The sequence below is a fragment of the Tamandua tetradactyla genome, chromosome 8 (assembly GCF_023851605.1).
Source record: "Tamandua tetradactyla isolate mTamTet1 chromosome 8, mTamTet1.pri, whole genome shotgun sequence".
Taxonomy (NCBI): Eukaryota; Metazoa; Chordata; class Mammalia; order Pilosa; family Myrmecophagidae; genus Tamandua; species Tamandua tetradactyla.
Window position 1 is genome coordinate 83546691 of NC_135334.1, and position 23294 is coordinate 83569984.

Sequence of the window (23294 nt, forward strand, 5' to 3'; positions counted from 1 at the left end):
CAATGTGGAATGGCCTCATTAATACGACGGGGTGAAGAAGCAGAACTGCCCCACATGTAGCGCCGCAGGCTCAGTCCAGAGAGGCCGAAGGCTCCCAGCATGTGGCCACGGTGAGGGAAGGCACCGGCTTCAAAATAAGCAGCACCAACCTCATCTCCCTCTCCCTATCACTCTTTCATGTGAAAGTTGTGTAAAAAGCAAATCGGCAAATAAACTCTAAAATAGATTATTTATTCCAAAAATCCTCTAGTTTTCTTTTTACAGTGAGTATACATCTCCTCTCTGCTTCCTGCACAGCTCCCCTAGGTTCCTTTGGGAAAAAGGGTCAGAGCTACAGGATGGGAGTCTTTCTTGGTCCTGCTGCTAGCTAGTACTGGGAGATCAGATGTCAATGCCCTTGACAAGGGATGTCTCCAGTGTGATGTTGAACTCCTGCAATGTCTGCAGCACACGGATCAAGGAATTGACAAGTGTGTGGTCTTTGATCAGCGCCACATCTTCATACATGTGTGCGGTGATGGGGCAGTCAGCCAGCAGAGCAATCCATTGGTGTAGGAGGTGATCTCTGGCAGGGTGAGACCAACCCAGATGGATCAGAAGGGCAAGAGAAAGGAAAGAGATAGGGTTAGTGCAAGGCCAACAGGGAAACGTACTTCAGCATTCCTTGAACTAAGTTTTCCCCCTTCTCCTTTTCCCTCCTTAGAGAACCCCACCACCAACCTAGACACCAGGCTCCAGTCAGCATCACTCCATCTCAGCAGCCAGTCTCACCCAAAGCATTGCTCCTCCCCATAATTACCAACCACCAGGAATATGAATAGCTAACACTCACTTGGCACTTAGTATGTGCCAGGCTCTGTTACAGGAGATTTAATCCACATGACAACCTTATGATATGAAGTAGGTACTATTACTAACTCCATCTTATAAATAAAGAAATTGAAGAGAATTTAAGTAACTTGTTCAAGGTCACACAGTAAGTGGCTGACGTGATGTGAAAGTCTAGTTCTAGAGTCTATTTTAACCACTATGCTAACTCCCTCCCACACAGGGCCTGAATTTATTTGTGGTTCTAACTGCCTTAGGTTTATCTGGACTTCATAATCTCTCACATCACCTATTGGAATACCCCAAACAATCCTGCCCACTCCAATCTATACCACGTTATATCAGATTATTTCAAACCCCTGATTAAATAAGTTTGTCCTAATATGGCAGGAATTTTCATCTGTCCCAGCTTTTCAAGGCCCCTACCTTCCTTTTCATGTGTTTCCTACTGCTGAACTTTCCATATTTATGTGTTAGATCCTATCTCTATTATGTGTTAGAGTATATCCCTATATCCTTCAATTCCTTTAGGTCGGACCTCTGTCTGCCAGTTTTCCTCTCTGTCTGCTAATTCTCTCTGCCTCAAACTCCCTTCCCAGTTCTATCCTTCCATCACCTCAAATACTGCCTCCTCTCTGACGCCATCTCTCATCTTCTTCTATATTTTCAGCAAAACTTATGAATGCATATTTCTTTTTGGGACCCTAAACAACTTTCTGTCTTATACTGTATTTATTAGGGATGAGCGAACCCCTAAATGGGAGGGACCATGCTTTATTCAGCTCTGTCCTATCACCTTACATTAAGGCCTGGCATATTCAAATATTTATTAAAGCAATGACTAGATATATTCTGCTTCAAATATCCCCAATGGGTTTTAATCCTTTCCATTGAAATATGGCCTTTTCTCCCCCATTAATACACTCCCCACATCCCTATCCTCAAAGATCCCCGGATATATATACGGAACACAAAGAAAATGAAGGGCCTCTAAGAAGCCCTCCAAGCCTCATTTGTCCAAGGGCACCTGGTCATTAACAACTCTCCATCCCTGCAACACACCAGGCCTCCAGCACTACATTCAAGGCATAGCTGTGTGTTCTGGGCCGCAGTCAGTACCTGGCTCCCAAGCACACCAGCATCTGAAACTTGCCATCCTTGCCGATGTTCCGAGGAGTGTTGTTGATTGCAGTGACAAATCGGCAGAAATTCCGGGCCCTTGTCTGCCAGTTTTCCTCAGGGACAACTTCATTCTGCTCCAATGTCTCATAGTAGGTTTGTGCTTTTTCTGTGAAGAAGAGAAAGGCTTGCAAGAACAAAGGCTCTCAATAACAACCTGTCTCTGACTGTCCTGAGGCCACTTAAAATGAACCTCTCTAATTCCATGCAGTTAACTTAATGAGATTAACAGGAGTATTCTAACATTATTGGTAATATTTTGAAATGATCTTTATGTTGCCTGTCCTTATTTTTAATTTATTTATGTGGCCCTTATTATAAAGATGGTCTTTGTCCCTGGTCTAAATGATAAACTTTGCTCAGAGTTACACTTCTTGCTTGAAAATTCTCCAGGAGTGTACAACATAGGGCCTGGGTTCCATAGCTATCAACTGCCCTTGGATCTATAAGGAGAAAGCATGAGAACTCAAGAATCATCCCATATTATATCATAGATGCCTGGAAAGAATCTTTTATGTCCAATTTTTCAGGAGGTGAGGAGGGAGGGAGGTGGGGGGTGGGGCTTCTGTCATTCCCTTAAAGAAAAATCATAGCACACAAACAGCAGATCAGGTTTGAGAGAACCTGACTTGGGTTCTGCATTTCAGATGCCAAGGCTATAGTTAGCACTCATGTTATATTAGCAAGTCCATCTGTGTCTCTGCATGCTTTTCCCACCTTCACACCCTAGCCAAACTCACCCAGGAAATCCCAAATGAAGACATTTTTGAAGAGCCGGGGTGATTTAAATCCATGCTGAAAAGCCTGTTCCAGGGCCGAGACAAGGCCACATTCTCCACAGAGCAGTAGTGTCAGACTACCTCGCTACATAAGGAAACAAGGGTCAGGGAAAATGCCAGGCTTGCCTCAGCTGAGCTACCCTCCCACCACTCTACTCCCAAATTTATAGCCCAGAGCTGGGAAAACAGCAAAAGAAAGCAAAGACTTATCTATTCCCCCTAGTACCTGGGACAATGCCTGGTTCAAAATGGGTTTGCCATGAATAGCTATTGAATGAATGGATGGATGAATTGATGATGGATCTGGGTCACATATAAGGAGAGTCTCCACCAGGGAGACAAAGCCAGTGAAGCCATTATCCAAGGAGAAACAGGCAAATTTAGGACCCAAACAGGCACTGCTCATCAGGAGCCCAGGGACTCCATTCAGTCCTCAGTGTGAAGGGAAAATAGGGTAATCTGAAGCAGATGGCTCCTGGGGAAAGAATCTGCTCAATTTCAAACTAACTACAAAACTCTAGGCTGTTCACAACACATGAGCCTAGAAGAGTACAACAAGATAACTGGAAAAACAAGATCATTCCCTCTTACTCAATATACGGCCCTGGATTCAAGAGTAGGAAGGCTCACCTCTTTCTCAGGCTTATGGAAGTGCTTCACAATGCCATTGACCGCCTCCCCAATGGACTCCTGGATCTGCCCAGTGTTCAGCTCTATAAAAATCAAGCAGACATCCTTAACCAATCCCAGACACTAGCAGTGCTTACCTGGCTGAGAAGAAGACTGAGGATAAAGGGAGGGCCCACGGAAGAGGCAGGGCAGTCTGGACCCTGGGAAGTGGTGGTTCTTGACAAAACAGCTTTGATGTGCTAGCTCTTCCCCAAATCTTGGGAAAATAGCAAACACCAACCACCTCAGAGTTCTGTTTCTAAGAGATGCCAATAAATTTAATTTTCCATTTTACCCTGGAATTTCTGGCGATCAAAGGGAGGCCAAGAGTTGGCCATGAAGCTCAGGCCTAGGAAGAAGGCCCAAAAGGAGATCCCCTCCTCTGTAGGATCAAACACAAATAGTACAGAACACCCAGACTTGAGCCTCATATGTTCTCTCCTTTCCTTCCAGGCCTCTAAAGAGGGTACCAAATGTCCCAGTTGATTCATAAGAGGAGTGTGACAAATGTCGAGGCTGCTTTGTCAGCAGAGGCAGTTCCTGGGACAACTGCATAGGTGGGACACAGGCTAACAGAGATCTGCCCATTCCCCAGGTTTTGTGGCATGAGGGCCCAGTCCTTCCTTCCTCTTACTGGGCTTATTGTTGGGTGAGATGGTAACAAGCCTCCGGATGACACTGGGAGACTGCTGCAGTGGTGGGGTCCGACATGGCCTTTCGTCCACCTCAGGCTGGGATGTCAGCAGCTCCCCAACAAGGATTCGCTCCAGGCTTCCGTCATCCATGCCCTTTCCCAACCACCGGCCACATGGGAACCTGAAAACCAATTAACGGCCTATTAGAGTCACCAACCCCTTCAGTATCCCTCCCCTTGAGGCTCAGCAAGAACCATTAACAAAGCCAATTCCTGGGGACAGACTCTGAAACTAGGTGGCTAGGGACCCCCACAAAAGACCTTACTCAGCTGATCCCATATACCCACTGATGTATGCAATCAGGGTAGCCACCTGAGCAGCATCAGTGGCCTGGGACTTGTGCAAAGCAATACCATACACCTTCACTTGGAAAACTCTCCTGCTGTTTCTTTTCAGGTACATAAAACGGAGCCAGATAGGAAGCCTCTCACACCTCCAGGGTGTCCTTGAGAACTCTGCAAATCTAAACATCAAAGACATCCTCTGCGCCACTTTTTTAGGGCATAGCTGAGGGAATACTTACTTGTAGGTATGTCCTGTGATCTCATTCCTGACCATCACATGCTCTACCAGCCATTTGGCATACAACCCAGAGTTATCATGGCCAATTTGTACAGTAGTGAGCTTCCCCAAGTTCTGACACTGTGGGAGAATAACCAAAGAGAGAAGGAATAGTTCAGTAAAATGAGAGAAAAGAACAGCAGAGCTGAGAGCTTCGAAGACCAGAAATCCCACTCAGAGGTCTCAGACTTGACCTTTTTTCTGGAAACTACACAGGCACTCCTGGGACTGCCATCACCAGACTTTGGAGGTACAAATCTGACAGGCTTCCTGTAACCTGGCTCCTCAGTATTCACAGAGGCAGAACTCATGACTCCACCCACCTCCAGGGCTAGCAGTAGGGTATTATCTCATGAGTTGGGCCATCACTGAGAAAAAGATGCTACTACTTAGAGGAAGAACAAGACCTGGGAGCAGGAGGCTCTTGAAGATGAACAATAGCCTAAGGTTCCTAAGTCTATGAACCCTTGGGCTTAGCAGCTGAAGGAACTCTTAGAGATTTCTCAACACACCATGGACAGGGAAGTAGGTAGTTCAGATGCATAAGTGCCTTCCAGCCACTGACTATTTAGACAAGGCAGGCTCACTACTCTTCAGGGTCAACCCTTGGTTCCTGTTTCAGATCATCTCAGGACAAACTGGCTATACTGACATATAACACTGCGCAGAGCAGGCCTCTGTGAAACTCCCCAAAGCAGCTACTGCAGACCTGAAGTCATGGGCCCTGGATAAAACATACCTCAAAGGTCATCTCTAACACGTTCCTGGGAATTTGCAGGATCTGTGTTTCACCCAGTTCTCCTGAGATGCAAATCCATGGATTGGCAGTGAACATCGAGCCCCCCAGCTTCTTGCTTGGTACAATTAGGATATGGTATGGGATCACTGTGCAGGGGAAGCCACAAAGACATGAGATGGATCGTGAATCACTCCCACAACCTGATGGGGCCCTAAGCTGCCCCAAGTGTGTTGGCATGATTGTCGTGTCTCCAGAACCTAGTCCCTGGCTAGCTTAGAATAGTAATCAATTCCCCTTCAGTCTCACTCCTCCCCAGGTAACCACCCAAACAGTAAAAACTCAAGCCCATCTGAAGGCTCAGTGCCAAGAGAACCTGTTTCTTATACAATATCACCAACTCCTGATACTGCATTGAATTGCTTCCAGAACACTGTTTAATCTATCATCTCATGAACTCCAATAACATTTTTAAGAGAAAAACATTCTTAGCAGGCATTACAATACCATTATAGTAGGAGAAATAACTTGCCTCAAGTTTCCTAAATTCTAACCCAGCAAGACTTCTCCAGCAGGCCCTATGTCTCTGAGAGGGAGGGTAGAATGTCAGATAGAAATAAGAGTCCATGCTACTGAGGCTGCTGAGAAATGACCAAACAACTAGCCATAGGGAAAATTCAGAGACCATCCCCAAGCAAACAAAGAATCCTGACATCAAAAAAAGATGAGGTCTGAGTGGTACAAGGGTAGTTCAGTGGTAGATTTCTCGCCTGCTAGGGGGGAAACCAGGGTTCGATTCCTGGACCCTGCACTTTCAGGAAAAAAAAAAACTTTTGTAAAAAAGAATAAGGCTTCAACAATACTAGGGGAAAATAACTGGGGGATGGGGAGGACAAGAATTAAGTTGAGTTTTGGATTTTCTCTTTGGTGTGGGTTTTTCTGTTATTTTTCTCTTTGGAACAATGAAAATTGTCTAAAATTGAGAGTGATGATGGCTGTATAACTAAGTGAGGATATTGTGAAACACTGATTATTTGGGAGACAATATATGTTATATGGATATATCAAAATGAAATCTGCAGATTTTAGATAAATAAATAAATAAATAGGAAGAAAAGATAAGGCTTAAAGGGCCTTAGACCATATTGAACCCTCTTCCTCACTTTGCAAAGAGAGACTGAGACCCACAGCAGAGGTGGGCTCTGCTCACAAACACATAATGAGCTACGGGAGAGCAGGGCCTGACGCAAACTTCCCAATGCCATCTGGAGCATTGTTTCTACTCCTCCAAAGGGAGGTGTTCTTCCCTTTGGCCTGGTTTGCAACCTTCTGTGATGCAGAATATCTCTCTCAGCCCAAGACAAAAAGGAGATTTTTTTACAGATATGCAATCAGAGAAAACTTCACCACCCCATCTCACTCTACCTTCATCACTTTGGGATCCCAGAGATGTGCTGAGGACAACACTAGCAACACGATGGTCAAAAGGACTGAGCTCCCCAGTGAAGAATAAGAGCCAGAAGCTTCAGAGAAAAAACAATTTCTAAGCAGGGCAAATGGACCTCTTTTTCCATAAAAGCAAAAGGCAAAGAGATAACATAAGTAGTAATTTTCTTTCTTTAAAAAGGGGAAAGTGAGTTAGCTTCATGCAAGGTTTGTGAAAGTTGGGATGTCTGTGGAGAACTTGGCTACTCACAGATAGTTGTGAAGACATTGGTGAAGCAAAAGTAATCAACAGCATTGAAAGAGAGGAGGTGATAGAGGAACTGTTCCTTCTCGTCATCACAACGCAGGAAGGCATAACGCTTGTATAACTTTCTGTAGGAGAGGAGGCAATACATCAGTTTCCCAACCGAAAGGGGGGAAGGAAATTAGAATTATTCAGCCCTGGAAGGAATCAGCTAAGGAAGAATATATCAGGCCTCAAGTTCTTTAGGGTCACCCTATGTTCTAGTTTGCTAGCTGCTGGAATGCCACACCCTATAAAGGAACAAAGCTAGCTACTCATCTCACTGAGGGCTAGAGGGGGACTGCTATGGCAGGAACAAAGATAATCAAGCATTACCTTGGTCCAAGGTTTGATGTGACTATAATGTCTAAGTGTAAGTGGCCATGGACTGCCCTCTGCTAAACTGAGTGCTGGAAAAAAATTCTATCAGAGTTGACACAGGTCCTTTCAGGCTTCTAGCTGGGTTATTGCTCCAATGTATGGTATGCGTACAACAATGGCAGGAGATCTGCGATCATCATTTATTACCAAGTCCTACCTCAAAATGTTAAGCAGACCTGAATCCATGAGTCAGGTCTCATGTGAATGTAAGCCCAGATAGCTCTAAAGACAATGAACAATAGGCTTCTGCACCTATCTCTGATCCCAATCACAGAGAAGGAAGAGCTGTGAAAATCATGTCCTTCCTCCCTTTTCAAACTTCCTCCCTCCCAACTCTCATTCCACTGCCTACTTATCAAAGACTAACTCTTTGACATTTTGGGCCCTGTGCAACTGCAAAACAATATATCTTCCCCACGTAGAGGGGACAAAGAGAACCAAATGCCCAGGCCCTCAAAACAGAGAACAAAAGAAGGCAGTCCTGATTGCCAAGACTGCAAACCTATAAAGGTTTATAAAGTGTTTATAAGATATTCTCAACATATATTCTCAACTGATAACTCAAGGCCAATGTGTACAGGTGCTAGGGAAGGAAATACATGCCATCAAGTACAGTCTGGGTGAATAAATCAGGTAAATGCTACAGCATAAGACTGCCCATAATGAGTTGCCAAATGAAAGGCCCTATCTTGGAATTTAAAGAGCCATAAGCTGCAGTGATTCTGTAAGGTTTTCTTAAATAAGAAGTATATGAAAGACAGTAAGAACTTAGATATGTGATGCAGAGGAAGAAGGACAGGTTGTGGAAACTAGTTTGGCTGGAGTTGGGAAGTGATCAGTTATCAATGAGGCTGAAAGGTTAGGCTAAGGTCAAAGAAGAAAGGCCCTGAATATCCAGGCTAGAGTTTACAACGTACCATAAAAGTAATGAGTTTGTGGATTTCTGCAATTTGTCCTAGAACTAAATAAAGAGCCACAACCAACCAGCACATGAAGAATAAAAGGGGACAAGGATTATTAAATGAAGGCAGTGGCTATAAAAATAATGAGACTGGGGGAGAAGAGGCTAAAGGATTTGAAATGTGTATATGGCTGGTAAAGCAAAATAAGGAATCACTCCAAAGTTTGAACCGAAAGGGTTAGGAGAAGGATGTTCAGAGAGGATGGCAGTGACAAATTTAATAAAAAGTATGGGACAAAAGTAGTTACATTGAACATTGTGAAGTTTGGTTTTATTCTTTCTAAAGGTAAGATATCCAGATGGAAATAAATGTGGACTGGAGCTCAGAAGAAATGTCAGAGCTAGATCTTCAGATAGGGAAGTCACCTGCTTAGAGGTGACAGAAGTCATAAGTGGATGAGATCATCAAGTGAGAGAGAAAGAATAAGTGAGAGCAAACAAGAGAGTGAGAAAAAAAGCGTATACATGTAGAGCACTGAGGATTGTGGATGTCAACATCCTGGCAAAAATATGGGGATAAAGAGAATAGAATGGTGTGAGGTCATGACATCCTTAGTACTACCACTTTAAGAAAGCTGTTTTTGGGCATACAGACTGAGAGGATAGGGAGAACAAATAAAGTAGAATTATTTTTCTATGGGCAAGGATAGAATAACGTAAAATATCATATGCAAATTGTATGCATACTGAATACAGCAGTAATGTTAAACAAAATATGCCCCCTTCCCAAACAGGGATTTCTTATTCTTTCCCACTATTCCTAGGACCCTGGGGTTTTACCCCAAGTATAGTGGCCTTACTTGGTAAGCTCATGCTCTGAGAGAAGCTGCTTCAAATGTCTGGAAAGTAACTTTTTTTCCATGGACAGTCGCACCCATGCTCTGGCTTTTCCCACATCAGTCTTTATTTCCCCAATGTTCTGGATATGCCTAAAGGGGAAGCAGGATGGGAAATGAATTCAGTGTCAATGCCTTACCTGTAAAGCCAAAAGATAACTGCTACAGCCCTATTCCATCCTGGGAGAATCAATCAATCTAATCTCTCCCTTCCCCCTCTCTCTTTCTCTCCCCTCCTTTTCTCTCTCTCTCTTTTCCTTCCCCTCCCCCCTCTGTCCTTCCACTTCTCTCTCTCTCACCACAATATGGAGGGAGGAAAAAGCAGTAGGCCCTCAAAAAGCTAGGCTAACCCAGAGCCCCAAGGCTTTGAACCACTCTGTCATTTTTCTTCACTGTGATATAATTCTCCAAAATGCTTCATGAAGTGTAAGACCAATGAAGAGGGCATCCTGGTTAGCCGAGATGCTGTAAAAGAGACCAGCTCAGAGTTCTTGCTATTTAAGTGGACACCTAAGCAACAAGTGAAAACTGAATTCTAGTGGCTTATTATATGTTAGACTAACCTCATATCTTGAATGAGGGAGATTCTCAGGGGAGACATGACTGAGCTGGCATCAGACCTCCTCCGTTCTGAATCAAGAAGTATTCCTAGAACACAAAAGTTGGTTATGCCTAAAGAGATATGAATATGCAAATGGCTGACCACATTTCTTTATCTTAAAAACTTTCTACAGAAAATAGTGGAAGACTTCTGGGAAGATGGCGGAAGAGGATAGATAGAATTCATCCCTTCACCATGGAAAAACGTAAGAAAAGACAGAAAATGATTGGGACAGTGGTTCCAGGGTATGAGTGACCACGGAGGAACTTCTACATTATATAGGGAGAAAGTGGATGAAAAGGCAAAGAAAATATGATTGAGAGGACAGGGTGAGCTTATTTAATCATTACCACACCTAGGACAGGCTGCTATACTCAGGATGGAGTAGGTGCCAAAGGAACAGCACAATCTCACACTCCCACTTCTGCAACCAGCTTGGGAGAGCTTCCCTCTCAGCTCTACAGCCAGGAGCTCCTGCATGGTAATCTAGGAGCCAAAAGACTTGGTTTACCCAGACACAGAGACCTTGCTACAGTGCACAGTGCCTATTCTCCATCCCTGAGGCAGGCCACTGTGGACTCCTCTGGGGAGATTGGGGGGCCTTCCCCTCAGGAGCAGGGAGAAGGCAGAGCACAGCCAATCTGAAAATTGGCCAGCAAAAGAGACACTCTAGGTCCCACTACCTCCATCCTTTCTCTGGAGCAACCGGGGCATGCACAGGCAGAGAGGTGGGGATGAAGGAGTGAACTGCACTGCAATGCCAGGCACTCCTGGCACTCCACGGGCAGAGGAAGTTGAAACACAGGCCAACATCATTCCACACAGGAGCCTAGAAATAACCAGACCCAATGTGCCCACAAGTGGATTCTCCACCGAGGAACATGGTATCCACTTCCCACCCTGGAGGTTGGTGGCTTTCAGCATGCATGGAGACCTGTAGCCTTGACTGAATTTTTACCTGATCTAGATCCTATCCTGCTGGTGGCCATAGCTAAGGACAGCATGTCTGAGGGGAAGAGGGCACCCAACAATACCATCAGCTGGGAAGATAAGGAAAGTGCATACAGGCAAACTGCCTTTCTACTCAGCCTTTAACAGTACTTCAATTAGAGTTATACTTCCTGCATGAGGCCCCGGCTTTACTTTGGCTGGGAATTACTGACAAATCAAGTGTCACAGAACTTCAACACAAACCTAAGCAACCACAAAACATTAGACAAGTGAGGGAAATCAGCTTTCAAAATAGCCTTATCAAGACAATCAAATGCCTAGAAATCAACAAAAAATCACTAAGCATACCAAGATGCAAGAAAATATGGCCAAGCCGAATGACAAAATGAAAAAGCCAGAGGAGATACAGAATAATTAAAGATGTTCATACAAATCTCCTAAATCTCTTCAAAGGGTTGGCTAAAGACAAAGGATATTGAGAAGAAACCAGAACAGCATAAAGAAGAATTTGAAAGAATATATAGAAAAATAGCAGATCTTATGGAAATGAAAGATACTCTAGGTAATATTAAAATATACTAGACACACACAACAGCAGATTTGAAGAGGCAGATTAAGAATCAGCAAACTAGAGGACAGGGCAACTAAATTCAAATGCACAAAAAAACAAATGGCGAAAAGATGGAAAAATCTGAACTGGATCTCAGGTAATGATGGACAACACAAAGTGCACAAACATGAGAATCAATGGTGCCCTAGAAGGAGAAGAGAAAAGGGCTAGGAAAATTATTTGAGGAAATAACAGGGAAAAACTTCCCAACCCTTATAAAAAACATAAATATGCAAATCAAAGAAGCCCAACGAATTCCAAATAGACCCACTCCAAGAAACATACACATACACAGACTGTCAAATACTGAAGAGTAGGAGAAAGTTCTGAAGGCAGCAAGAGAAAAATGATAAACTACATAAAAAGGAAAACATATAAGACTAAGTTTGGACTACTCAACAGGCACCACAGAGATGAGAAGGCAGTGGTATGACATATTTATGATTCTGAAAAATAAAATATACCAGCAAAGAATTATAGATCCACCAAAGTTGTCCTTCAGAAGTGAGGAAGATAAGCCAAACCCTTGATCTTGAGGCTTGCCCTTATGAAACTTATTTCTGTAATGTCAGAGTTAAGCCTACTTATAATTATGCCTAAGAGTTACCCCCAGAGAACCTGTTTTGTTGCTCAGATGCAGTCTCTTTATCTAAGCCAACTCTGCAAATAAACTCACTATGCTTCCACTTATGTGGAACATAACACCCAGGGATGTAAGACTCCCTGATAATGTGGAACATGACTCCCAGGAACATGTCTGATATTGGCATTGTGGAACAGAGAAAGCCTTCTTGACCAAATGAGGGGAAAGGGAACAAAACAAAGTTTCAGTGGCTAAGAGATTTCAGTTGAGAGGTCATTCTGGAGGTTACTCTTATACAAGTTTCAGCCAAATATTGCCAATTGCCACAGTACACCAAGCCCCAACCAGTAACATTTCTGAAAACCTTAAAGAATACCCTGGGCTCTATTTAAGACTCTGTAAAATTCTTTCTTAGTTAAGTCCATTTGTTGAGAAACTTAAGGCATCCAGATTGTTCCTTTGCCAGATAAGACCTGAAACCCAGAGGTACCAGTCTCTCCAAGAACATCAACCAGTTTCATTCCCCTATCCATAACATCAACACCCCTTTCCAGCAAGAAGAAGTTAAAATGGTCATTGCTCAGCTATCCCTAAAGATTGAGAGAGTGATCAGGTGAGAGGGAGAGAAATAACTGAGAAATTAGGACTTGGAAATGATTTGGACTACTAACTTGATATATGGATATTTCTTTTTAGTTTCTGATATAATGGAATAGCTAGAGGGAAATACCTGAAATTGTAGAGCTGTGGTCCAGTAACCTTGATCTTTGATAATGAATGTGTAACAGTATATCTTCTGTTATGTGACTGTGTGATTATAAAGGTCTTGTGACTGACATTATTTTGCCCAGTGTACGGGTAGGTGAGTAATAAAGACTATATATATATATATATATATATATATATATATATACATAAAATAGGGAGGAATAAGGGGTATGGGATGTTTTAGGTGTTTTTAAATATTTTTTATTACCTTATTTGGAGTAATGAAAATATTCTAAAATTGTTTGCAGTATTAAATGCATAACTATATACTGACACTGTGAACCACTGATTGTATACTTTGGATGGTTTATTTGGTGGGTAAGTATAGTTCAACAAAATTGCATTTAAAAAAGTGAGAGTGAGTTTAAAATTTTCACACAAAAAACAAATGCTGACAGAATTTGTCAACAAGAGACCTTCCCTACAAGAAATACTAAAGGGAGTTCTGTTAGCTTAAAAAAAAAGAAAGACTGGACAGAGAGATCTGGAGGAGGGCACAGAATTGAAGAATATTAGTAAGGGTAACTTAAAGTATAAAAAGAAAGAGGGAGAAGAAAAACAGATCAGACAAAAACCAAAATATAAGATGGTAGATTCAAGAATTGTCTTTACAGTAATAACTTTGAATGTTAACAGACTAAACTCACCAATTAAAAGATACAGATTGGCAGAATGGATTTAAAAATATGATACATCTATATGCGGTTTATAGAGACTCATCTTAGACCCAGGGATATAAATAGATCAAAGTGAAAGGATGAAAAGAGATAGTCCACACAAGCTGTCGTCTAAAGACACCAAGACTATCTTACTAATATCAGACAAAAATAGACTTTAGATGCAAAGATGTCAGATGAGACAAGGAAGGATATTAAATATTAATAAAAGGGACAATTCACCAAAAACAAATCATGATCATAAATGCTTATGTACCTAATCAAGGAGCGCCAAAGTACATGAGGCAAGCACTGGCAAAACTGAAGGGAGCAATAGGCATTTTTACATTAATAATGGGAGGCTTCAATACACCACTCTCTTCTACAGATAGGACAACCAAACAGGATCAATAAGGAAATAGAGAACCTAAACAATGTGACAAATGAATTGGACCTAACAGACATATATAGATTATACCCCCAAACACCAGGATGTACATTTTTCTCTAGTGCTCTTGGAACATTCTCCAGGATAGATCATACGCTGAGGCATGAAACAGGTCTTAAATCTAAAATGACTGAAATTATTCAAAGCACTTTCTCTGATCATGACATAATGAAGCTAGAGATCAATAACCATCAAAGAACTAGAACTTTCATGGAGGATAAATAATACCCTCTTAAACCGTGGTCAAAGAAGAAATTGCAAGAGAAATTGATAAATATCTGGAGATGAATGGAAATGAGAATACAACACATCTAAACTTGCGGGATGTGGGAAAGGCAGTGCTGAGAGGGAAATTTATTGCCCTAACTGCCTATATTAAAAAAGAAAAAAGAGCAAAAATCGAGGTCTTAACTGCTCACTTGGAGACCTAGAGAAAGAACAGCAAACTAATCCTAAAGCAAACAGAAGAGAAATAACAAAGATTACTGAAGAAATAAATGAATTGGAGAACCAAAAAAGCAATAGAAAGAATCAATAATACCAAAAGTTGGTTCTTTGAGAAAATCAGTAAAATCGATGGATCCTTAGCTAGGCTGACAAAGAAAAAAAGAGAAAGCATACAAATAAAGAAAATCAAGGGCAGGCCATGGTGGCTCAGCAGGCAAGGACGCTTGCCTGCCATGCCAGAGGACCCAGGTTTGATTCCTGGTGCCTGCCCATGTAAAAGAAAAAAAAAGAAAGAATTATTGGGCAGGCCACGGTGGCTCAGCAGGCAGAGTACTTGCCTGCCATGCCAGAGGACCCGGGTTCGATTCCCAGTGCCCATGTAAATAAATAAATTAATTAATTAAAAAAAAAAAAAAGAAAATCAGAAATAAGGGGGGAGGCTCATTATCATGGATCCTGAAGGAATAAAAAAATCATAAGAGTATACTATGAATAACTCTATGCTAACAAACAGACAACTTACATGAAATGAATAATCTCCTAGAAACACACGCACAATTTATACAGACTCAAGAAGAAATAGAAGACTTCAACAAACCAATCACAAGAGATTCAATCAGTTATCAAAACTTTCCTACAAAGAAAAGTCCAGGGCCAGGTGGCTTCACAGGGGAATTTTATCAAACATTCCAAAAGAACTAACACAATTTCTGCTCAAACTCTTCCAAAAACACTGAATAAAAAGTAACACTACCTAACTCATGTTATGAAGCTAACATCACACAAATACCAAAACCGGATAAAGATACAAGAAAAGAAAAACTCAGGCCAATATCCCTAATGAATACAGATACAAAAATTCTCAACAAAATACTGAGACATTGAATCCAATGGCACATTTAAAAAAAAGTAGATCATTTAAACAACCCAACACTGGGAGCCCAGAATAAGAATTGAGGGCCTTTAATCATGTATAGTTTAATGTAATGCCTGGGTCCATCTCAGAGTATATTAAGCAGATTATGAAAAAGTATTGGTGGGGGTGCAAGGGTAATTCAGTGGTAGAATTCTCGCCTGCCATGTGAGAGACCCAGGTTTGATTTCCAGTCCCTGTACTTAGCCAAAAAACAAACAAACAAGCAAAACAAACAGACAAAAACCAAAAATTCAATGAACAGTGCTACAATAAAAGGATAATCACATGGAAAAATAGTGAAATGTGACCTGGCCATACAGTATATCCTTCCCCCAAAAAAGTACTAAAAAGGTCTCTTGAGGGATAAGAGAAAAAATATGGAACTACTAAACTGGGGAAACCCCTGATACTGCATCAAACATTAGGAACACCCAAATCAATAGGCCAAGCCCTTGATCTGGAGGCCTGTTCTTGTGAAGCTTATGTATGTACCGGAGAAGCTTAGCCTAGCTATAGGTATGTCTAAGAGTTACCTCCAGAAGACTTACTTTGTTGCTCACATGTGGCTTCTCTCTCTCTAAGTCTAACTCTGCAAGGGAAACCATTGCCCTCCCCACTACATGGGATATGACATCCAGGGATAAAAGTCTCCCTGACAGCATGGGAGATGGATCCCAAGGATGAGCCTGGCCCTGGCACTGTGGGACCAACCACAACGCCATCTTGACAAAAGGGGGAAAAGAAGTGTAAGAAATAAGGCATCAGTGGCTGAGAGAGTTCAAATAGATTCAAGAAATTACTTTAAAGATCACTCTTACACAAGCTTCAGTTAGACACTGCTACATATCATAGTTTGCCAAACCCCAACCAAAACCATTCCTGCTAATCCTAAAGAACACTTAGGGTGTTATGTAAGATTCTACAAAGGTTCCATGCACTAAAGTTACTTTCCAGAAACCTACAACCTCCAGATGGGTCCCTGGACCAGATAAGTGCTGATATGGAGAGGGGTCAGCCTCTCTAAAACATCAACTAGTTCCATCTCCCTATCCCATATTATCAACAAACCTCCTCCAACATGAAAAAGCTAGAATGGGCACAGCCCAAATACTCTAAAAAAGTGGGAGAAAGATCAAAGGTGGTGGTGGAGTTATACAGAGAAGACAGGCTTAACAAATGAGTATGACTGCTGAATCATTATATTTCTTTTAGTCTCCAGTATCTTAGAGCAGCTAGAAGTAAAAATGTAAAATTGTGGAATCAAAACCCATGCCAAACTCTGAAATCCATTCTACAACTAACTGTTGCAAAATACTTTGAAATTTATTGCTTTTTTGTATATATGTTATTTTTCACAGAAAGAAAAAAAAAGTCAACTGTGATGAAAAATGCACAGCTATATGATGATATTGTGAACCACTGATTGTACACTTTGGATGATTATGTGGTATGTGAATATATTATATGTATCAATAAAAAATAATTAAAAAAGAAATCCTACAACTCAAACAATAGAAGGACAAGCAACCCAATGATAAAATGGGTAAAAAGATATGAAAAGGCATTTTTCCAAGGAGCAAATACAAATGGCTAAAAAGCACACAAAATGTTGTTCACCTTCATTAACTACTGGGGAACTGCAAATCAAATCCACAATGAGATATCATCTCACACCTTTAAGAATGGCTGCTATTAAACAATCAGGAAACCACAAATGTTGGAGAGGATGTTGAGAAAATGGAAGACTTATTCACTGAGGGTGGGAACATAAAATGGTACAGCCACTGTGGAAGATAGTTTGGTGCTTCCTCAGAAAATTAAATATCAAGTTGCTCTATAACCCGGCAATTCTGCTACCTGCATATACCCAGAAAATCTGAAACCAGTGACATGAACAGACAAGTGTACACCAATGTTCATAGCAGCATTATTCACAATTACCAAAGGATGGAAACAATCCTAAGTGTCCATCAACAGATGAGTGGATAAACAAATGTGGTACGATGGAATACGCAGCAGTAAGAAGGAAGGAGGTCATGAAGTAGGCAACAACATGGATGAATGCTGAAGACATAATGCTGAGTGAAATAAACCAGACGAAAAAGGAGGGAAATTATATAATTTCACTAATATGCACCACCTAGAAAATGTAAGCTCAGAGTCTTTAAAAGTAGAGTACAGGGGACTTTCAGATAGACAGAAGCTAGAGAAGGGGAAGTGGTTACCTAGTATGTACAGATTTGTTAACAAGGTTGATCTTAAATGTTTGGAAATGGATAGAAGTTATGGTAGTATGAAGGGGTACATGGGTGGTTCAGTGGTAGAATGCTCGCCAGCAATGCTGGAGACCTAGCTTTGATTCCTGGCCCAAGCTCCACCACTGCCCTGCCCCTCCAAATGAAGTGATGATAGTTTGTTACCGGACCCTGGCATTGTGGGATTGACAATGCCTTCTTGACCAAAAGAGGGAAAAGAAAGGTAACAAATTAAGGTTTCAATGGCTAAGAGATTAGAGTTGAGAGGTCATTCTGGAGGTTACTCTTATGCAAGCTGCAGTGAGATATTACAAACTGCCATGGTATGCCAAGCTCCAACCAAAAAGTATTCCTGAAAACCCTAAAAAACACCAGGGCTCTAAGACATTATAAAAGTTTTATTTATTAAGTTTATTTTTCAGAAACTTAAAACCTCTAGATTTTTCCTATGCTAGATAATTCCTGAAATTTAGAGGTACCAGTCTCTCCTAGAATATCAATTAGTCACATTCCCCTACCCCATAATGCCAACATCCCTTTTCAACATGAAGTTAGAAGTCACTGCCCAAATATCCTTGAAGATAGAGCAAATGATGAAATGAGAGGGAGGAGTTGTAATAGAGAAATTAGGATTTAACAAAAAGTATGACTAATGAATCATTATTTAGATGTTTCCTTTTAGTTTCTAGTGTATTAGAACAACCTGAAGGAAATACTTGAAATCATGGAACTATATAACCCATGCTATACTTTGAAAGTAGACAAAAACCGCTACGTAGGGCATTCTTGTCTCTGTTTTTCAACCAACTATTCTCCCTATGTTCAGTGTTAGCTGATGTCAACTAGTACAAAAACAACAAGGAGTTCATGCTATCTTTTCTTATCATTTGAATTCATCTTCACCATAAGGATTAAAACATCTAAGAAAGGTAAAACAAAATCCCTGGTGGAGAGGGGAAAATGTACGATGGTGTGTGATGGGGAGATGGTTCCAGTAAGTAAAGGAAGGGAAGGCACTGTCCTGGGAAGGGCACTGTAGAGTGGCATAAAGGATATCAGACCAGGAAAGTCTAGTTCTCAACCTGGCCTCCTACTTTAATTCACTGTGTGAGCTTGAGTAAATTCATCTCCTTTCTGGACTGCAGTTTCCTTCTCTTTTAAAATAAGAGGGCTGGACTAGATGATATCTGGAGTCACTTCCAACTCATATTTTTATCAAACTAGAAACAGAAGGGAAGCATAAGGGATTATTCACACCAGGCCTTAACTTTGAGGAGTTCTAAGGTGGGACACTAACAAACAGGCTCTCCTGATTGACATGATAGATAACCCCAATGCCCACAACAGAGAAATAAACTAAAAAAGATGGCTTGCTCTAAACAAAAGATAGCAGGACCAAACCCAAACCTATATTTATCCTAAATTTATATCTTGTTGATATAAATCTATCTCACTGATCAAAGGGTATAAAAACATATATTGAATGCAAACATTATGGCTTTGATATGTTCTGTGGTTCAAAGAGACTGGTGGGTTCATATTTAAAACAGAAAACATTCCAAAGCAAAGGCTTCATTGACCTGGAAGAGTTGGTTCAGATGATAACTCCAATTAGGTATGGGAAAGTGAGTGGATGTAGTTTTCTTCAGTGGTACAGAGACCATCTTACCTGAGGTACTGAGGCTTCCTGATGTGAGTTTTCTCTGCCGGTTTTCCTGATAATGTAACAGGTGGGACCACAGAGCTGATTTTCCCTGGAAAACCAATGCAAGGGAGAAATACCTATCAGTTTAGATTTCAGAGGCCAAGGCATCTAGTGAATTGTTAGGGATAATTTGTACATACAGATAGAGGCTTTTGCTAAAAAGTGTCTGTACTTTCTCGTCTCAATATAGACATGAATGCAATATATATAGGCATATTGCCTTATAAAATTTAGGAGAAAAATGAAGGGAACAGACAAGTGGCCTCAAAGGGAATAGGAAAGAGATGGCCAAAGATAGCCAAGAGACTAGTGGATGTGAAAGAAAAAGGCAAATAATAGGTCAATTTGAGTAGACAGAGCAAGACGTTTTTACAGAGGAACTGTGCGCTAGTTTGAAAGTGTTGTGTACCCCCAGAAAAGCCATGATTTTAATCCTGATTCAATACTGTAGGGTGAAAGATTTTGATTAGGTTATCTCCGCATAGATTTGGCATGTCCAACCGTAGGTGTGGCCTTTAGATTAGATAGAGATGTGACTCTACCCATTCAGGGTGGGTCTTGCTTAGTTTACTACAGTTCTTCAAAAGGGGAAACTATTTTGGAGAAACCTCAGATGCGAACACTTGGAGAACAGCTGCTTCAGAGCTGACAGAGACATGGATGTTTGGAGATGCTTGGAGTGCTTACAGAGAGAGCACATGCTGACATATGGGCAGAGCCTAGCAGATGTTGCAATGTGTCTTCCCATGAGATGCTAAGCAAGCCGGAACAGAGTTGTGTCCTAGAGGAGCTAATGAAGGCCCACAGATACTTAGAGAAGAAACCATTGGCATCAGAAGCTGGAAGCAACAGAACCAGGAAGAAGGACCAGCAGATGCCAGCCACATGCCTTCCCTAATCAGCCTTCCTTGAACCAAGGTATCTTTCTCTGGATGCCTTAGTTAGGACATATTCATGGCCTTGGAACTGTAAACTTATTAAATTCCCCCTTTAAAATTCATTACATTTCTGGTATATTGCTTTCTGGCAGCCTTAGCAAACAGATACAAACTGATATCCAGTCAAAGAGATCCTATGATAGCTTCTGAATTTCCTGAAATATTTAAGGGTATTCTTACCCTTACTGCAGGCTGGGGAGAATAAGACACTGATATGATAAGGGATAAGACTGTGCAACTGAACGTACAGTTCAAGAAGCCTATAGGAAGGTAGGCTGGTACTTAACTGCAAGGGTGATATGTATCATAATTGATATAACAGAACAGCTTCAGTTACACTGATAAGACATAGTAATTCATCATTTTGCCAAGGGACGAATCTGAATAGCACTTGAAAGATAATGGAAGAGAAAAATTTGCCTATGTAGTGAGTGAACCCAGCTGGCCACCCAGCAAATGCTTTCTGTCTCTTTCTAATCTTACTTCAGTATAGCATGACCCTTCTTATAAGCCAGAAACTTTGCTTTTATTCATCACCACCAGACTCATGGTAAAACATTTTACTAATGTCCCACTCAGAGAAACATTTACCATGAGTCTGGTGGTGATAAATAAATATATAATATTATATATTATAACTGATATAAATGTTATATATAGTCTGTTTTGTAGCAGAAGCTATTATAACACTTTTATAAACAATTTTAGTTTTATATCTAATAAAATTATGATAATAGAAGCTGCCATGTCTTCAGGATTGCTACGAATTATGAATTATTTTGAATTATTAAGCTTTATGCTACATGTTATAAAATACCATATTTTTGTTTGTTTGGGGGCAGTTTTTTTGCTTAAAAATTCTTTTTTGTTAGAAAAGTTGTAGTTTCCAGAAATATCATGGATAAAATATTTTAAAGTAGAGTTCCCATATACCACCCTATTATTAACACCTTGCATTAATGTGGTACATTTGTTATAACTCATAAAAGAACATTTTAAAATTTATACTCAAAATATAAAATTTTATTTAATAGGTACCACTATTCCCATTTTATAGAAAAAAGTAAACTGAGGACCAAAACGTTACTTGTAAAAGGTCACACAGGCAATAAGTGGAATGTTAGTATTCAAGCTAAAGTCTACTAATGTCAGAACCAGTGCTTATAAATATTATGCTAAATGAACTCCTGCTGAAGCCACCATTTAACTTTTTTTATTATTATTATTATTTTAAACATAACAACATACAAAAACAAACATTCTTACCATATGATCATTCCATTCTTGGTATATAATCAATAACTCACAATATCATCACATACTTGTATATTAGATCACCATGATCATTTTTTAGAACACTGCATCAATTCAGAAAAAGAAATAAAAAGAAAAAAGAAAAAAACTCATACATACCATACCCCTTACCCCTTCCTCTCATTGACTGCTAGTATTTCCATCTACCCAATATATTTTAGCCTGTTTCCCCTATTTATTTTCTATAGCCCTTACCATTCCTTTTCCTTGATCACTAGCATTTCAACCTACTAAATTGATTTTAACATTTGGTCCCCCATTATTTATTTATTTTTAATCCATATGTTTTACTCATCTGTCCAGACCATAGATAAAAGGAGCATCAGACACAAGGTTTTCACAATCACAAGTCACATTGCGAAAGCTGTATCATTATACAATCATCTTCAAGAAACATGGCTACTAGAACACAGCTCTACATTTTCAGGCAGTTCCTTCCAGCCTCTCCATTACATCTTGACTAACAAGGTGATATCTATTTAATGCGTAAGAATAGCCTCCAGGATAACCTCTTGACTCTGTTTGGAATCTCTTAGCCATTGACACTTATTTTGTCTCATTTCTCTCTGCCCCCTTTTGGTTGAGAAGGTTTTCTCAATCCCTTGATGCTGAGTCTCAGTTCATTCTACGATGTCTGTCCCACATTGCCAGGAAGGTTTACACCCCTGGGAGTCATGTCCCACTTAGAGAGGGGGAGGGCGGTGAGTTTGCTTGTCGTGTTGGCCGAGAGAGATAGGCCACATTTGAGCAATAAAAGAGGTTCTCTGGGGGTGACTCTTAGGCCTAATTTTAAGTAGGCTTAGCTTATCCTTTGCAGGGATAAGGTTCATATGAACAAACCCCAAGATTAAGGGCTCGGCCTATTGCCTTGTTTGTCCCCACTGCTTGTGAGAATATCAGGAATTCTCCACACAGAGAAGCTGAACCTTCTTTTTTTCTCGTCATTCCCCCAAAGGGACTTTACAAATACTTTTTTATTCACTGTTCAATCACTATGGGTTTTATCAGGGCATCAGTCTGGACAAACCTACAAACTTTCATGCCCTATTCAAGGTTCCATGTACTTATGGTGTTCAATTAAACTGTCCACATAAGTTATATTAGGAAATGCACTAGTCAAATTATAAATTTTGTATCAAATAAACATTTTTTGCTTTAGTCTTACACATACGTTAAAGTTTTAAAATACGAATTGCCATCTATTTTCAATACCCTGCAATACTGATATTCCTTTGTTCTTCCTCATGCAAAAACATTTAATTTGTCCATTTAGTCACTATTATTGTACACTCTAGGCATTTCTAGACTTTATCATCTCAGTCTTTATCATCTATCTTTACTTCTGATTTCATTTGTGCTCCCAGGCCTCCTCCCTCTATCATTCTCACATGCAGCTTCATTCAGTATACTAACATTATTGTATTACAGTTAGGTAGTATTGTGCCAACCAATTCTGAATTTTTACAATCAGTCCTGTTGTACAATCTGTATCCCTTCAGCTCCAATTACACAACATGCAGCTTCATTCAGTATACTAACATTATTGTATTACAGTTAGGTAGTATTGTGCCAACCAATTCTGAATTTTTACAATCAGTCCTGTTGTACAATCTGTATCCCTTCAGCTCCAATTACACAATATCTACCCTATTTCTATCTCCTGATGGTCTCTGTTACCATCTGAAGTTTTCCAACTTCATTCATTAATGTCAGTTCATGGCAGTGACCATACAGTATTTGTCCTTTTG

The 23294-nt window shown here is 40.6% G+C and overlaps 1 protein-coding gene across 3 annotated transcripts in view; it reads right to left on the reverse strand.

The window, feature by feature from the left end:
* Positions 1–214: 214 nt before the first annotated feature.
* The window catches only part of DENND5A (DENN domain containing 5A), a 155299-nt gene continuing 132219 nt past the window's right edge, over positions 215–23294 (reverse strand). For 2 of the 3 annotated variants that reach the window (XM_077113953.1, XM_077113954.1), the window contains exons 13-23: positions 19259–19343; positions 9918–10002; positions 9319–9447; positions 7144–7265; positions 5451–5596; positions 4674–4792; positions 4090–4271; positions 3417–3499; positions 2748–2871; positions 1948–2116; positions 215–565 (exon numbers count right to left, since the gene is read on the reverse strand). In XM_077113953.1, coding sequence (XP_076970068.1) covers positions 382–565; positions 1948–2116; positions 2748–2871; positions 3417–3499; positions 4090–4271; positions 4674–4792; positions 5451–5596; positions 7144–7265; positions 9319–9447; positions 9918–10002; positions 19259–19343 — 1428 coding nt within the window. In that variant the 3' untranslated portion in view covers positions 215–381. The remainder of the gene's footprint in view (positions 566–1947; positions 2117–2747; positions 2872–3416; positions 3500–4089; positions 4272–4673; positions 4793–5450; positions 5597–7143; positions 7266–9318; positions 9448–9917; positions 10003–19258; positions 19344–23294) is intronic. The other variant, XM_077113955.1, reaches the window with a different exon arrangement.